This window comes from Gadus morhua, chromosome 23 (assembly GCF_902167405.1).
Source record: "Gadus morhua chromosome 23, gadMor3.0, whole genome shotgun sequence".
Taxonomy (NCBI): domain Eukaryota; kingdom Metazoa; phylum Chordata; class Actinopteri; order Gadiformes; family Gadidae; genus Gadus; species Gadus morhua.
The window spans coordinates 1,547,726-1,566,421 of NC_044070.1; the positions used below are offsets into that span (position 1 = coordinate 1,547,726).

Here is an 18,696-nt window from a genome sequence, read left to right on the forward strand (position 1 = left end):
AGCCTTATATATGTTCAATAAGGTATTGCTTTTAAGATAGACTAGTTCATGCAATTGTTTGTAAATGGGTGGCTCATCTTTTTGTTGCGAGCCTTTTCCGTGCGCCGGCTGCAGCCTATAATGTCGGCCTTTTTTCCCCCGTTTTTTCAAAACAGTTATACAGTTTAATGCCCACTTTTAGCCTACTGCCTTTGTTTGATTATTGTTGTCCGATAAGTTGGCTACTTATTGTAATTGGAATAGGCTACAGATTTAGTCTTGTTGAATCGTTTTCAAACCTTTAAGAGCGCCTGTAGGCGCATTGTTCGGACTTTACGAGCGCCGCATAGGCCTATAACCTATAATGCCAGTATTTATTATTTTAAAACTGTTAAACAGTTGTAGGTCTTCAAGTTAACTGTATTGTACTAATGTTGGCCCATACATTATTGTTGGAATAAAGATTTCATTGATAAAAACATGCTGCATTTTCTACCAACGGGAATTTCAATATAGCCTAGAAAAAAGTTAATGATTAATCGATAATTGATCGATAACTCTAGCGATGCTCGATCAAGGAAATTTCTTCAAATGCCCATCCCTAGTCTGAATAGATACGTTTTCAGGTGAGATTAGAAGGTGAAAATGGAACTGGCTGAGCGACTGAATGCTCTTGACCCCATGGTAACCAGGCGAGCAGGTGGGAGGATGAGCTAGATGGAGGAAGAAGATCTGAGGGAACAGATGTGTGTCTTGATATGGAGGAGCTTGGTAAGAGACTGAGGGGCAAGATTAATGATGGCCTTGAATGTGAGGAGAAGGATATTGTAGATGATGCGATATTTGATGGGGAGCCAATGGAGTTGCTACAGGACAGGTGTTATGTGAGTGATGGAGGATGTTTTAGTAATGATACGGGCTGCAGCGTTTTGTACGTAGATGGAAGTATGCTGACGGAGGGACATAATTGATATGGGACTGAAATAATAGGGTGCTATCCAGGATGACACCCCGACTCTTGACCTGGGGAGAGGAGGAAACTGATGAATTGTCAATGGAGATGGAAAAGTATTTTTTTAAGAGTGGGTGGATTTGGTGCCAGTAAGGAGGATTTCAGTTTTATAACAGTTGAGCTTGAGAAAGCCAAGAGGGAGGAGATAGATAATGAACAGGAGGGGTCAAAGGACAGAACCTTGGGGTACACCAGAGGAGACGGGGAAGAATGGGATCTAAATGTTTTGAGTTGGACAAACTGAGTACGGCCAGAGAGATACGATTTAAACCAGTCCATGGTTGAATCCGATATTCCAAGGGAGGCAAATCGATCAATGAGGATGGTGTGGGAAATGTGGGCAAAAGCCGCACTCTGGTCCAGGAGGATCAGAATGGTGAGTAGTCCAGAGTCTAATGGTGAGTAGTCCAGCCATGAGGGGATCATTGGTTATTTTAACAAGAGCTTTTTCAGTGCTATGAAGTGTGTGCCATAACTCACTAGACACTAAACATTGATACGCTCACTTTACACTAAACATTGATTTGTGGTGATGTGCAGACGTATTTTTCGTTTATTTTGTTTTGTTTTTTCTGGAAAGTCAACCGGAGATTATTGATTAATAAATATGTCAGTATCAAGTCAAACACACTCTGTGTGCTTTCAAGGAAATGTGTGTCGGACATCTTTGCCTCTAACCTGTGGTGGAACAAGAAGGGTGAGCAAAGGGTTTGCCACTACACAGTAGCCGCGTTTACATGGCACATCTGATCCGCATAGATTTCTATGCGGCATAGATCTGTTCCTAAAATGTCTTCCGAATGTATCACTATCACTATCGGGGATTTTAAATTTGATTTTAATGAAAGCACAGCAGGAGAGAGCTTTTCTCTGCCTGCTCCTTCAATTAAGAAGTAGCAGGACAGATCTTTATATTTACCATAAGCTCCGCCGCCAGCAAGAGGAATTTGGATGCGAGTCCGCAGCCAAGACTGGTGGGAGAGAGTGGTCTTACGGGAATTTAGTGACCAGGAATCCTCGAAGGTCCAATTGCGCACTACTGCAGATGCCATCTCTCCAAGTTAAGAAGTATTTTAACGTTCAGCCTGCAAAAGTACTAGTAGTAGCCTACTCATTTACAGTTATTTCGGACGCGCGCGGGCGCGTCATTAATAAACACCCATGTCCCGTCGCTAAGCAGCCGGACACGCTTACCGGACTACTTTTACGGAGTGATAACAAAGACGTGAATCAGGCAATAAATCCACTTTCCTTGACAGCGGTGAAGTTCGGTGTGCTTAAAAGTACCGACGGAGCTCAGTGGACCAATGGCGAACTAAACATTGTTATTGTGCTGTTCTGATGTTTATTTGGTGAAAGGGAGACCCCTAGTGGTCAACTTTTAACGCAATGTTTTTGTACTAGCAGTCTCGCCGTAGTTCGACGATGCATGGTGGAACAACAGTCACGTATTTTTCTCTTTTGTATTGGTTGGCCAGAAAACACGTTTGCCTGTAAGTAGATGTCATACAGCTATCTTGACATGGAATTAAATTCGTTCAGAATGTATATTTTGATCCTTTATGCTAATCGCGAGCATCTTAATGTAATTTCCAATAGACGTTAGCCCTAAGCTAAGCATGTGTTAATGTTTGTTTATGAAACGTTTTAAACAGACAATATATGAATATTGTTCATATATTGTTCTTGAACGTCTGTATGAGTTACTGAAAGATGTATTTTGTGTCTGTCCAGTTTTACAGTGCTTCCTAAGTAAAGTTTGGAAAGGAAACAAGCTGCTTCATTCTTTATGAGGGAAAACTGTTAGCTATCTGCCGAGCTGATGTACCAGGCTAGTTCGCGCCACACACACAAAGAAGCGGGGGCAGAACAGTAAAAAGGCAACTCTTCCAACGGCCAGCGTTCGTCCGATCTGGAGGTAAAATACCATCTCTAACACAATCACCATGTCACTTAGAAGAAAATAAGAGGATTGTGATGAACTAGAAACAAGATCACTCGTATCCAACTGCTCCAGAACCAGCAGACAATCTGTAGCTAATTCTATGGCAGTGCAAGCACGGGCTAAAGCAGAAGCTGCACGTGCTGAGTTTGCATATGCTCGACGAGCATATGCAAGAGGCAGAGCTACTAAAACAGCAAGCCATTCTAAACGCCAGTCTGCATGAACTGAAATTAGAAAAGGCAGCGGCGGCTGCAAACGCTGAAGCTTTAATCTTACAAGCAGCCGCTGAAGAATATGATTATGAATTGTCATGCCCAATTAAAAGGAGAGCAAATGAAAACACAGAACCTCTAACCCAAGTCGAAATGCACAATTCAAATGCTGAAATGCAGACTCCTGTTACAAATCCAGGTCACCAGTCCTATCAGGGTGAAAAAGCAGCCTGCATGGTAAATACAGTCACAGTCTCACCATCAGATGCAAAGCCACAGAAAACTTCACATTCACCAGAGCGCCAGCCTACCATGGACAGTGGTGAAGCAAACAAATGCGAAAACCAGGGCCATGCACATCTGAGTGAAAGCAGTGACCATGAATTTATTGAGCTGCCTCAACCCCACACACTCACAGGAGAAGACACCTGGATCCTAAATCAGGCAACCAGCACTGCACAGAAAAAATCATACAGCTACAGAGGGCTCTCCTACAACCTGAAACCAACCAGTGATGATTTCCAACCTTCCCAGCCTTACCACACACAGTCATTCCCTATGTCCAACACAAGCTCATCCAGCGCTGTGGCTGCAACAGACCTAGGGAGGTACCTGATGCGACGTGAGCTGGTGAGTTCGGGCCTGCTGAAGTTTGAGGACAAGCCAGAGAACTACTGGGCCTGGAAGGCATCTTTCAACAGCTCCACCGACGACCTAAAACTCTCTCCCAGAGAGGAGCTTGATCTGCTGTGCAAATGGCTGGGGCCTTCGTCGTCTGAGCAAGCTAAAAGAATCAGAGCGGTGCACATTCACATTCCACCTTCAGGCCTCAGGATGTTATGGCAAAGACTGGAAGATGTGTATGGCTCACCAGAGGTGATTGAAAACGCTCTTCTAGGAAAAGTTGAAGAATTTCCTAAAATCTCAGTCAAAGAAAACCACAAGCTAAGAGAACTGGGAGATATTCTCATGGAACTTGAAGCAGCCAGGGCAGATGGATTCCTACCTGGTCTTGCATACCTCAACACCTCCCCTGGAGTAAACCCAATAGTCCAGAAACTCCCGTCCAACCTGCAAGAGAGGTGGATTACCGTAGGATCACGTTACAAGGAGTACCATATCCTCCTTTTTCAGTCTTTATCAACTTTGTCTGTGAACAAGCAAAAACACGCAACGATCCTAGCTTTGCTAGCATAACAGAAGCATGGCGTACAACAAAGACAGAAAAGAGTGTTTTCCAGCCGTCCAGTCATCACACAAGAACATCAGTTGCTGTGAGTAGGACTGAAATCTCAACAAGTTGCGATGATAACAACACAGCAGTCAGGAAACATGATGACCCAGACAAACAGTGTCCACTACATAACAAGCCTCATCCATTGAGAAAATGTCGTAGCTTCAGAAACAAAACTCTGGAAGAAAGAAAAGCGTATCTGAAGGAAAAACACATCTGTTTCAAATGTTGTGCGTCGTCCACTCATGTTGCTAAGGACTGTGGGAAGCCTGTGCTGTGCCAGGAGTGCAACAGCGACAGACACCCAGCAGGGCTACATCCAGGTCCTGCTCCATGGAAAACCGAGGCTCATGTGAGTACCGTGGATCACAGCGGGGAGCGGCGGACGCTGGAAGCCATTCCGTCTGTGACGTCGAAATACACGGAAATCTGTGGAAGTGTGAACACTTCAAAATCATGCTCCAAAATCTGTCTTGCATTAGTGTATCCTGCAGGTCAAAGACACCTAGCCATGAAGACCTACATTGTTCTTGATGAGCAGAGCAACAAGTCGCTAGGCAGAACAGAATTCTTTGAACACTTTGGAATTCAAGGCACAGGAAAACAATACACTTTGAAGACGTGCTCAGGAGTGGTGGATACGGCCGGACGGCGAGCCAGCAACCTCATGGTGGAGTCAATAGACGGCAACATCCACATTCCTTTGCCTACGCTGATTGAGTGTGACATGCTGCCAGACGACAGGTCTGAAATACCGTCACCAGATGCAGTCAGACACCATCCTGACCTCAAACACTTGGCAGACAAAATCCCAGTCCTGGACCCAGAAGCGTCCATCCTCCTTCTCCTCGGAAGAGACCTAATTCAGGTGCACAAAGTGCGAGAACAATGTAACGGGCCACACAAAGCACCGTTTGCCCAACGACTCGACCTGGGATGGGTGATAATCGGAGATGTGTGTCTCAGGCATGCAAACTAGTCACCTTTCGGCGAAATTCGCCGTTTTGAAGACAAAATTGACCACTTGTGTGATTCGTGGAGATCCGTTGAGAAAACATTTTGGGGGGGGGGGGGGGGGGGGGGGGGTCTGATGGCCAGCCATGGAGTCCTTGTAGCGCCTGCTAATAGCGAGCGGACAGAGAGAAGGCGCAGCATTCTGTCAGGCGGCACGACAAGTGGGCGCACTCCCGTGGAACTGTCGCTTCCGTGCTCGTCGAACGCATGCGCTCGCTCGTGAAGCCGCGCGGACATCCGACAGCGCGAGCGGAAAGTCGCCTACCATCTGAAACGGCCAAGCGTGAGCCCAGCGGAGCCTTTAAATGCCTCGTTTCCACCGAGCGTTTCCACCGCCGACAGTACCCTCATGGTAGGCCGGATGTCGATCGCCGCGGCAGCCACGTAAACATCCCGAAGGTGAACGACGAGAACTGATTCCCAAAACAAACATAACAAAAATATGGTCACGTAAATAAAATATACAAACGAACAGAGCTTCGTCTCCCCGCGACCTTATATTATCTAAAACGTTCTCATCGATTCAGCCAATGAGAGTGCGGGTAAACAAATGATAAGGCACCACCACACAAGTTAAGTAACGATCGCTGTAGGCTTCAATATCATGCAAGCACCTTGGTTTTCTTTTTATTTTGTTCTACATCACAATTGCATGCTTTAATAAAGTATTGTCTTCTTTAATAGGTCCATGCTCCACCTCCTTGTTCGCCCAAGCTAACGTTTTACGCGACACGTCCATTGTCCAGAATAATACCTCGCGGTTTGTTTTTATCCCCATGTCACGCCCACTTTTGGTGGTGGAAACGCGAACCGTGCCGCAACTTTGCGAACCGAACCGAACGCACCCTCCGGTGGAAACGCGCCAAAAGAGAATTTTTCAGCGGGTCACCAGTTGTGTTGATACATACTAGTCGATATAGCCGAGAGAAGTCGCTCGAAAGCGGGCCCTTGAGACACTGGTCCAGGCCAAGAAGAAAAATAAATAATGGCATACTCCTATTGCCCTGTCCTCCCACCTCTTTTTATTATTCTCAATATTCTTTCTTAATTTTGTGATAAATTATGTACCTATTGGGGCTGCCCTTGCACATAATAAATTAATGCTTTGTTTGTAATTGTGCGCAGTCCTGTAATTTTTTTTAGCTTGTGACTAACCCTAACACATTAAAAAATGTAAAAGAAAGCTCCCCGGAGTATAAACCTGGAACCCTATAGTGGGTCTGTGTTTTTCTCAGCTCACGCATCATTCTCACCTTTTTCACCCCGAGCCAGTTTGCATGCCTGGTGTCTGGGAAGAACACACAAACCCACCACTGTCAGCATCTTCAGAACCAGTGTGCTGATAAGCGGGCACCACTCCCTCCTCAGCCCATGCAACAGCAGCTTAACAGTCAGAAAGAAGATTGACAGTGCTGTGCCACCCCACACCTCTCCATGCGTGTCTCCTGCAACCAATGAAATAGACAGCCTGGGCAGAAACGTGTTTCAAAGAACACAGCGTGACGACCAAGTTGGCCTTTCCATCGAAGATGAGTTGTTTCTTGACCTCATGGATAAGGAAGTCTACATGAATAACGCAAACTGCTGGGTAGCACCGCTGCCATTCAGGCCAAATAGGCCGCGTCTGCCCAACAACAGGCAGCATGCTGTCAATCGTCTCGCCTCCCTCCGTCGCATGCTGGAGAAGAAAAGTGCCATGAAAGAACAGTTCTTCAACTTCATGCAAGCCATGTTTGACGCAGACCAAGCAGAGCCTGCTCCAGAGCTGAGGCCTCAACAAGAGTGCTGGTACTTACCAATATTCGGTGTTTATCACCCACCGAAAAAGGACCAGATACGGGTAGTGTTTGATTCCGGTGCGAAGCACGAAGGTACCTCCCTCAATGACGTCCTTCTCAGTGGGCCTGACATGAACAACACCTTACTGGGGGTCCTGATGCACTTCCGCAGAGAGCCTGTAGCAGTAACAGCCGATGTGCAGCAGATGTTCTACTGCTTCATTGTCCAGAAAGAGCATCGAGATTTTCTGAGATTTTTGTGGTTTGAAGATAACAACCCAACCAAACGCATCACTGAGTACCGGATGAAGGTACATGTTTTCGGCAACTCTCCTTCCCCAGCGGTAGCCATCTACAGCCTGAGAAAAGAATCCCTGCATGGAGAAAAGGAACACGGCAGCGAAGCCAGACAGTTTGTCATGAGAAACTTCTATGTTGATGATGGGCTATCCTCATTCCCCACTGAAGAAAAGGCCATTGCCGTCCTGCAAAGTACAAAAGAAATGTTAGCAGAGTCAAGCATTAAGCTACACAAAATAGCCTCTAACAGCCGCACTGTGATGGATGCCTTTCCGCCTGAGGAGCGGGCCAAAAACTTAGTGGATCTGGAGCTAACTGCTGACCCCTTGCCACTGCAGCGCAGCTTGGGACTCACCTGGAACTTGCAGTCAGACACATTCACTTTCCGTGTATCCAGAGAGAAGAAGCCATTTACTAGAAGGGGAATCCTGTCTACTGCAAATGGGCTTTATGACCCCCTGGGCTACGTGGCACCTGTCACAATTCAAGGAAAGGCCTTAGTCATGGAGCTGTCTGCCGAACAAGCTGAATGGGATGCTCCCCTGCCAGCGCTAAAAGAGGAACAGTGGAAAATGTGGACCGACTCACTCCATGAGCTTGAGCAGCTTCAGATTGAAATAACCTATGTGCCTGTTTCTTTGTGCTCCACCAAACATAGATAACTCTGTGTCTTCTCTGATGCTTCCACTATGGCCATATCAGCAGTGGCCTATCTTAAAGCAACAGATGAAAATGGACACACTCACATTGGATTCGTCATGGGCAAGTCAAAGCTGGCACCTCATCCTCCACACACTGTACCACGGCTACCAGTTAATCACAGAATAACTCGACACAGACATCCACAAGGTCACATTCTACACAGACAGCCGAATCGTATTAGGCTACATCAACAACGATAACAGACGATTTTATGTATGCGTAACCAACAGAGTCACTCGCATCAGGAAGTCCACAAGCGCTGAACAGTGGCACTTTGTCAGCACTGAACACAACCCTGCAGACCATGGAACTCGTTCAGTGCCAGCAGCCATGTTGAAAGACACCAACTGGCTCAAAGGTCCAGCTTTCTTAGCCAAAGACACCCCACCGCCAGAGGCATTTGGGCTAATTGACCCTGAAGCGGACATAGACATACGTCCACAGGTCCAAGCCTTCATAACCAAGGCCTTTGAATGTCAGCTGGGGTCAAACCGATTTGAACGCTTCTCCAGCTGGAAGTTACTCAGTCGAGCCGTTACCAAGCTCATACACAAGGCCAGGTCCTACACAAAGGACTCAGTCAACAATAAGAATGAGATTACACAAGCAAAACTAATAATCGTCAGAAATGCTCAACACGATGCGTTTGCTGAGGAGATGAAATGCCTTTCCAGAGGTGAAGTTGTCCCAAAGTCCAGTCTTCTGAGGAAACTGAATCCAATTGTGGACGCAGACGGCCTGCTAAGAGTTGGAGGACGGATTCCTTTGGCCGACTTACCTTGGGAAGAGAAACACCCAATCATCGTCCCCAAAAAGCACCACGTAGCAACCTTATTGGTGAGGCATTACCATGAAAAGGTTGCTCATCAGGGATGACATCTGACAGAGGGCGCTGTTCGCTCTGCTGGACTGTGGCTGATTGGAGGCAAGAGACTGGTGTCAAGCATCATTCACAAGTGTGTAACCTGTAACAAGCTGAGAGGAAAAATGGAAGAACAAATAATGTCGAACCTACCTGCTGAACGGCTTGACCCAGGCCCCCCGTTCACAAATGTAGGTGTTGATGTGTTCGGTCCATGGACCATAAGCACAAGGTGCACGCAAGGTGGCATAGCAGAAAATAAACGTTGGGCTGTCATCTTTACTTGCATGGTCACAAGAGCAGTACATATCGAAGTGCTAGAGTCTCTGTCCTCCTCAAGCTTTGTTAATGCACTAAGGAGATTCACAGCTGTCCGTGGCCCTGTCCGCCTGTTCCGTTCTGACAGGGGAACAAACTTCATAGGCACATGCAAGGAACTGCAGATCAAATCTGGTGACCATGAACTGACTACTTACCTTGAAGACCAAAGCAGCACCTGGACCTTTAACCCTCCACACTCTTCCCATATGGGTGGAGTGTGGGAACGGATGATAGGCATTGCCCGCAGAATACTGGATGCACTGCTTTTAAAGACAAACACTGCCCATCTGTCTCATGAAGTTTTGGTCACACTCATGTCTGAAGTCATGGCCATTATGAACGGCAGACCCCTTGTTCCAGTGTCATCTGATCCAGACATGCCTACAGTCCTTACACCTGCCATGCTGCTAACACAGAAAGTCAACCCAGTGCTTCCACCCATTGGAGAGTACGACCTTAAAGACTTATAAATCAAGCAGCGGAAGCAGGTACAGGCGTTGGCCGACGCATTCTGGAAACGCTGGCTTCAAGAGTACTTGGTTTCACTCCAGCCAAGGAGAAAGTGGCACGTTGACAAGCCAAACCTGAGCGAAGGAGATGTTGTGCTGCTCAAGGATGCACAGGGCAAGCGGAATGAATGGCCTGTCGGAGTGGTGTTGAATGCCATTCCCAGCAAAGACTCTAAAGTTCGCAAAGTAGATGTGAGGGTGGTCAGACAGGGTACTCAACGGGTGTATTCTAGACCAGTCTCTGAAGTTGTTCTACTTGTAAAAGGGGAATAGTGTCATAACGCATTATAACAAGCGGGGAGTGTGCTGTTCTGATGTTTATTTGGTGAAAGGGAGACCCCTAGTGGTCAACTTTTAACGCAATGTTTTTGTACTAGCAGTCTCGCCGTAGTTCGACGATGCATGGTGAAACAACAGTCACGTATTTTTCTCTTTTGTATTGGTTGGCCAGAAAACACGTTTGCCTGTAAGTAGATGTCATACAGCTATCTTGTATATTTTGATCCTTTATGCTAATCGCGAGCATCTTAATGTAATTTCCAATAGACGTTAGCCTTAAGCTAACGCATGTGTTAATGTTTGTTATGAAACGTTTTAAACAGACAATATATGAATATTGTTCTTGAACGTCTGTATGTGATACTGAAAGATGTATTTTGTATCTGTCCAGTTTTACAGTGCTTCCTAAGTAAAGTTTGGAAAGGAAACAAGCTGCTTCATTCTTTATGAGGGAAAACTGTTAGCTATCTGCCGAGCTGATGTACCAGGCTCGTTCGCGCCACACACACAAAGAAGCGGGGGCAGAACAGTTATGCTCACTAGACACTAAACATTGATACGCTCACTAGACACTAAACATTGATACGCTCACTGGGTACTCAACATTGATAAGCTCACTAGGCACTCAACATTCATACGCTCACTGGGCACTCAACATTGATACGCTCACTAGACCGGAGGGGGCGGTATGTGGCTCAGAAGGTAGAGTGGGTTTGCTGGTAACCGGAAGGTTGCAAGTTTGATCTCCGGCTCCTTTTAGCTCAGTGTTGAGGTGTCCCTGAGCAAGACGCCTCACCCTAACTACCAAGCTGGCTGTCGCCTTGCATGGTTGCCATCGGTGTGTGAATGTGTGCATGATTAGCTGAATGTTGGGCAATATTGTATATATTATTGTACAATGTTGTACGCTAAACATTGATACACTCACTATCGCGTAGCAGGAGCAGTGAAGCCCTGACCTCCTTAGCGGGGCCTTCTGATTCACACACAGGACACTTTCAATCACCCGCCAACACACCATTTGCAGGCAGCAATGATTTGATTAACATGAGAGCAGGCTGCTCTCCATTAGCAGGAGTGGGAGGTGTTGGGATCCAGCTCCGCCAACATGTTGTGTAGCTTCCACTCCACAAAAACCTGTTTTATCAGCACTTCTTGTGTTGCATTACACTGCATTTTCATTAAGGAAAGACAACAACTGAATGAGCAAATACAAGTCAGTAATATCCCTACATTATTTTCGTAGATGAGGAACTCCATTGCAAAACGATCCAGAGAAATGTGAAACTGATATATTATATTGTTGGTTTTATACCCTTGTCCTTATAATTATCTTTTCTGACAAAGCACACTTAAAACCTCAACTTGCAATCATTTCCATCACATCTATTATTTCACAGTTAGGATTTTCAAAACAAAAGCATTGGGTGGTCATGTGATTGCACTGGTGTCCCCCTCCATGATGAGATAGGGTCAATAAATAAGAAAAAGGCTCTACTCGTATTGCAGGGAACATGTTGAATCCCTGCTCGACTCTGGGCCATTTAATTATCTAGAGCTTCCGGGCGGGAAAGAGATGAAAGCAAGTGTTCTGATTGAAGATTGGCTGCAATTACCCATTGCACCCAGACAGATGGGTGGGACTGGGTTTTGGCTTATTCCTGCCCAGTTTCAATTTAAAGCCCTGAAAAAAACCTGTTGCTCTTCCTCTGAGAATGAACACTCATTGTAAACGCATATACTGGACCTACAGGCAATATTTCTCACACACACACACACACACGCACACGCACACGCACATGCACACGCACATTCACATGCACATGCACACACATAGAGCCAAAAGGCTAATGTTCTCCCAGTCTTTCAGGGAGGGGGTTTAAGGCAGTTTCAGGGTTCAACAAGTTGTGCTCTATAAGCTGTGCTGAATTGTATCGATGGAATGGTGTTGTTCCCTCTGCATTTTGATTACACAATCAAACACTATAGAAACTCACATCATATACACAACACAACGAGAAAGGGCGAAGCCTCCTCCTCTTCAATTTGCACAATCACAAAACCAACCAACCCCTATATTCTGATATAATGAACCCTGATGTTAAGTTGCCGGGTTTCTGTTCCTGGCTTATTCTTACATTATAGTCACGCCCAGTGAGGCTGCTATGGAAATACTCCAGGAACAGCTTTACGATCCTCCGTCTCATTGTAGTGACTCAAAGGTGTTCTCTCTCTCTCTCTCACTCTCACTCTCACACACACACACACACACACACACACACACACACACACACACACACACACACACACACACACACACACACACACAGAATACAGGTGTTGTTCATATGAATACTCACCTCTCTGAGTGATAGACCTGCTGTAGTGGGAGTTGGTGGTATCTTGAGTGACAGACTGGCTGTCAGAGGGGGTGGCGGGCTTTTGAGTGACAGACCGGCTGTGAGGGGAGGTAGTGGTTTTTTGAGTGACAGACCGGCTGTGAGAGGAGGTGGTGGTCTTTTGAGTGACAGACCGGCTGTGAGAGGAGGTGGGGGTCTTTTCAGTGACAGATCTTCTGAATGTGGACCTGTAAGTGTCTTTTGAATGGGGCCGAGGATTGAACCTTTCCCTTCTATTTGTCTCCCGACAGCCTTTAAGAGCCGGGCAGTTTTATACAACCCCAGTGTTTAATGTTCAGTAATTAACAAATTCAAGGGAAGGTAGGGGGAGGGATTAAACGAGTCTCAAGGACCTAGTATTAAGCAACTGTGGTATGGATCCCATTACATTTGATATCTTCTCTTGTTCAGGGGAGTCGTGTTGCCTACAGACACCCTGTTCTTTTAGAAACGGCTATTCCAGTCTTATATACTCCACTGGAACATGTGGTGAAAACATGTAGAAGATGAAGTGTATTTTGTGAACACTGCGAAACTTGTAGATGGCACTATCACATTAGATGATCTCATTATGAATGCCCTTTTCTTTTGTTTTCATTTTACTTTGGAATTCTGTCCGAGCTACGAGGCTCTCTCTCTCCATCCTGTAATGCAGCGATAGATCACCAGACTTCTCAGTGACAGCAGCACTACAGCATGGTCCAGACCCTAGCCTCAGCTCCACAACGCCAGACCTCTCAGTGACAGCAGCACTGCAGTATACAGTGTGGTCCAGACCCCAGCCTCTTCCGCAGACAGGAACATTTTTAGCGTTGACTGCATTGCAGCAAGGGTTTTTAGACCTTCTTCTCAATGCCTAAAAATATTCAAGCAAGTAGGAAGGTCAAATCACGAAAACAGACTTGTTTTCATCACATGCATCAGATAACTGAATGGGCTGTCATGGCTCACACATGCATACTATGGACTTGTGTTTCAACGTTCAAATTTGCATTTCCTTTCCGGAGACAGAGATGATAATCAGAAACTCTTATACAGTGAGCTCACGTAGACATTTCAGCTGCCGCTGCATGTAACCTTTCACTGAGTGTCCTCCTAACAGGACATTGTCTACACAGGGCCTCCCCCACAGTAGTACCATGTTAAAGGGGTGGTATCATGGTTTTTCAACTTTCCCCTTTGCTTTAGACTGCTATATGACGTATACATGTTTTACGTCTGATAAGCTAGAAAATCTAAGTATGAGCCAGGGGGAGCATTAGCGTCCCCCAAGAACGCCCCTCAATAAGTGTGTGAGACAGCCCGTTTGTGTTCAAATATTTCGCAAAGCATTCGACCAATCGAAACAGAGTAGGCGTGCTGACCAATCACAGCAGACTGGGCAAGTCGGGATGCGGGCCTTAAAGCGTCATGATACAAAACAGAATGTTTTTGAAAGACACTGAAATAGATTTTGCAGAGATGAATAGTCTGAGAATAATAAGAGGTATTTCGAACATACATGCATGTAACCCTATTCTATTAGTACCCCCAAGTGCAATTACAAACCCTAAAAAAGCATGATATGGGATCTGTAAGGCTGCCGGTCCCATTCCCTCTGCCGGGGTGTGCAGACCGGCGTTCTCTGAACCAACGTTCTGTTTCCAGGTAACCTCTCCAAGACCTGCACCGCGGACGGCTGGAGCGAGATGCTGCCCATCGACATTGCCGTCAACTGTGGCTACAACCACAACATCAGCGGGGACGAGGTGAGGCCACACACCGACAGAGACCCTGAGGGCCCCCCCGCACCCTAGCGGGATCTTTCCGCCACACAGCAGGGAGCCAGCTCACAGAGCCAGGGGGATTGTTTATTTGCCGGCAGGAGATTCAGGAGCTGACAATGGTTTACTCATGTCCACCCTTGAAATCCTAAAACACAGAAGACTGCGTGTATCTCCCTCTCGTCAGGGAGTCGACAGTACTGCCAAACCTCAAATTGATAATGATCTGGACGGTTCTCCAAAGGTATCATAAAATGCGTGTGTGTCCTGAGAGATGTTTCAGCGTTCAGGACGCCTGGCCAGCGTTTCAATCTCTCCGTCTGTGGAAGGCTGTGTCTGGAGAGATGTTTCAGCATTCAGGACGTCTGGGCCTCGTTTCACTCTGTCTATCTGTGGAGGGGCGTGTGTTCTGAGAGATGGTTCAGCGGGCGGCAGGGAGCTGGCCCTCGTTTCTCTCTGTCTGTCTGTGGAGGCTGAATATCCTGATGGATAGGAGGGCGTTCTTTAATGTTGTCTTCGTCTGTCTCTTCTGATGCCAAATGTTCGCTTGGTCAGACCTGCCTTAGAAGAGAGAGCCTTTTAACCCCTGCATTGAGTAATGGATAATGTCATGTTGTAATTTAATGAGTAAATATATAGGAAATAAATAACATGTCCTTGGTAGATGCAGGTACTCGATAGCAGCCGACATTTCTGTCCAATGCCTCTCAAGAAGGATCTTTCAGACCACTAAGGAGAACAAAGGGGGCTTGCTCAAAGACGCCGACCACAAAGCGCCAAGCGTTGGTGATCAAACCCTCCGGCCCCCTGGAGTTAGACAGGCATAGGACATCGCTCTGACACCACAAGGACATCTTCAAAGCCTTTCCTCTGTCCAGCAGCATCACACACCCAACAACAAGCATCTTTGTGTTTCCATCAGAAGCCCTTTTGTTGTTTGTAAGTGTCTGCTGTCTCCTGCAGGGGAGGTTCTTCTGGCAGGTGAAGGTGGGCTACACCATCGGCCACAGCGTCTCCCTCGCCTCGCTCCTCACTGCCGTCCTCATCCTCTGCATCTTCAGGTAAGCACTGGGACCCACACATCAAACACCCTACCCTGCTCCTAATCTCCCACCCTGCTGCACCTAATGCTCCACCCTGCTGCTACTAATGCCCCACCCTGCGGCCCCTAATGCCCCACCCTGCTGCTCCTAATGTCCCACCCTGATGCTCCTAATGCCCCACCATGCTCCTAATACCCCATCCTGCTGCCCCTTATATCTCAACCTGCTCCTAATGCCCCACCCTGCTGCCCCTAATTCCCCACCCTGCTCCTAATGCCCCAATCTGCTCCTAATACCCCACCCTGCCCCTAATGCCCCACACAGCTCCTAATGCCCACCCTGCCCCTGAGCCCGCCCCTGTTTCTAGTACCCCATCCTGCTCCTAATGACCCAGCCTGCTCCTAATGCCCCTGCCTGCTCCTAATGCCCCACCCTGCTCTTAATGCCCAACCCGGCTGCTCCTAATACCCCACACTGCCCCTAATGCCCGCCCGGCTCCTAATGCCCCACCCTGCCCCTAAGTCACCACCCAGCTCCTAATGCCCCGACCTGCTGCCCCTAATGCCCCACCCGGCCCTTAACACCCCCATCCTGCTCCTAGTGCCCCATCCTGCTTCTAATGCCCCTTCCTGCTCCTAATGCCCAACCCTGCTCCTAATTTCCCATCCTGCTCCTAATGCCACACCCTTCCTCTAATGCCCCACCCTGTTCTTAATACCCTACACTGCCCCTAATCACCGCCCGGCTCCTAATGCCCCACCCTGCCCCTAAGTCACCACTCAGCTCCTAATGCCCCACCCTGCTGTTCCTAATGTCCAACCCTGCCCCTAATAGCCTCCACTCTGCTCATAATGCCCCATCCTGCTGCCCCTAATATCCCATACTGCCCCTTATGCCCCACCCTGCTGCCCCTAATGCCCCACCCTCCTCCTAATGCCCAATCCTGCTGCCTCTAATATCTCACCCTGCTCCTAATGCCCCACCCTGCTGCCCCTTATTCCCCACCCTGCTCCTACAGCCCCACCCTGCTCCTAATACCCCACCCTGCTCCTAATGCCCCACCCTGCCCTAATGCCCCACCCAGCCCCTAATACCCCCACCCTGCTCCTAACGCACCATCCTGGTGCCCCTAATATCCCACACTTCCCCTAATGCCCCACCCTGCACCTAATGCCCCACCCTGCCCCTGAGCCCGCCCCTGCTTCTAGTACCCCATCCTGCTCCTAATGACCCAGCCTGCACCTAAGGCCCCACCCTGCTCCTAATGCCCAACCTGCTCCTAATACCCCACCCTGCTGCCCCTAATGCCCCTCCCTGCTTCTAATGCCAATCCCTGTTCCTCATGCCCAACCCTGCTCCTAATGCCCCAACCTGCTTCTAATGCCACACCCTGCCCCTAATGCCCCACCCTGCTCCTAATACCCCACACTGCCCCTAATGCCCACCCGGCTCCTAATGCCCCATCCTGCCCCTAAGTCACCACCCAGCTCCTAATGCCCCCACCTGCTGCCCCTAATGCCCCACCCTGCCCTTAATACCCCCAGCCTGCTCTTAGTGCCCCATCCTGCTTCTAATGCCTCTCCCTGCTCCTAATGCCCAACCCTGCTCCTAATGCCCCACCCTGCCCCTAAGTGACCACTCAGCTCACAATTCCCCATCCTGCTGCCCCTAATGCCCCACCCTGCCCCTAATACCCTCCATGCTGCCCCTAATATCCCATACTGTCCCTAATGCCCCACCCTGCTGCCCCTAATGCCCCACCATCTCCTAATGCTCCACCCTGATGCCCCTAATGCCCCACCCTAATCCTAATACCCCACACTGCCCCTAATACCCACCCGGCTCCTAATGCCCCACCCTCCTCTTAATTCCCCACCTAGCTCCTAATGCCCCGACCTGCTGCCGCTAATGCCCCACCTTGCCCCTAATACCCCCAGCCTGCACCTAATACATCACCTTGCTGCTCCTAATGCCCCACCCAGCTCCTAATTCCCCACCCTGTTGCCCGTAACGGTCCACCCTTCTCCTAATACCCCACCCTACCACTAATGCCCCACCCTGCTCCTAATGCCCCACCCTGCTCCTATGGCCTTACCCTGCCTCTAATTCCCCACACTGCTGCTAATGCCCCACCCTGCTGCCCCACCCTACTCCTAATGCCCCATCCTGCTGCCTCTAATACCCCCACCCTGTTGCCCCTAATATCCAACCCTGCTGCCCTTTATGCCTCCGCTCAGCCCCTAATATCCAACCCTGCTGCCCCTAATGCCCCACCCCGCCCCTAATTCTCCATCCTGCTGCTAATGCTCATCCCTGCATCCCCTAATGCCCCCGATCTGTGGCCCCTAATAGCCCACCCTGCTCCTAATGCCCCACCCTTCCGCACCTAATTCCACATCCTGTCACTAATTCCCAACCCTGCTCCTAAAACCCCACCATGCCGTTATTTGTTCTGAGAGAGAGAAAGAGACACGAGAAAGGGATAGAGAGAGGGGAAGAGGAGAGTGTGAGAGAGTTAGGAGAGTAAGAGAGAGAGAAAGAGAGAGGGAGAGAGAGAGAGGAGAGGGAGAGGGAGGGAGAGGGGGGGAGGGAGGGAGAGAGGGGGGGAGAGAGAGAGAGTGAGAGACAGGAACGAGAGAGAGAGAGAGAGAGACAGGAACGAGAGAGAGAAAGCGAAAGAGTGAGATTGAGTTTTTTCTAAACTTAACTTTAAGGCTTTTAACTTCCTGTGTGCTCGATACCTCCTTAACTCTTGGCTTCATGTAATAGTAGTCTGGAGATGACATCTATTCTGTTGTCAAAGGGGGGCCAGCTAACTGCTCCAGCATATGACAGTGAATTATCTTTGATTGACCCCCTACGCTGTTGGCATAGAAATTAAAATAATAAGAAGGCTTACGTTAAACCGTGGCAGCATAGCGGGGGGGGAGAACAAACACAGACACCAGAAATTAGTTGTCCATCCCCCCACCTCCCCACGCTCCCCTCCAACCAGGCCTTCTGATTTGCTGTGTCTCCCCCGCGGGACGGCGTTGTGGGAGCCTGAAGGGATCAGGTGGACAGTGATGTCTCTGTTCTGTGACAGCGTCAGGGGATTGATCCTCTGCTCGCTCCCTTTTGACCACAATCCCACAATCCCCCGCTCTTGACACTACGAATGAATATTGTCAGCTTACATTGGCATCATGACTATTCTCTAAGCCAGTGGTTCTCAAACAGTGGTACGCGTACCTCTTGAGGGACTTTGGAGTACTTGCAGGGGGTAATCAGGAAGTTTCACTTCTGAAAGCTAGACAATAGAAAATCGAGTTGTTGAAACTTAAATCTGATAACAAGGAGAAAGG

General features: G+C 48.3%; 1 protein-coding gene across 1 annotated transcript in view; it reads left to right on the forward strand.

Annotated features, from left to right (window-relative positions):
• Nucleotides 1-18,696, forward strand: part of vipr1b (vasoactive intestinal peptide receptor 1b) — a 76,961-nt gene that overhangs the window by 31,775 nt on the left and 26,490 nt on the right. The window contains exons 4-5 of the mRNA XM_030348617.1: nt 14,194-14,294; nt 15,273-15,370. Of these exons, the coding sequence (XP_030204477.1) occupies nt 14,194-14,294; nt 15,273-15,370 (199 nt within the window). The remainder of the gene's footprint in view (nt 1-14,193; nt 14,295-15,272; nt 15,371-18,696) is intronic.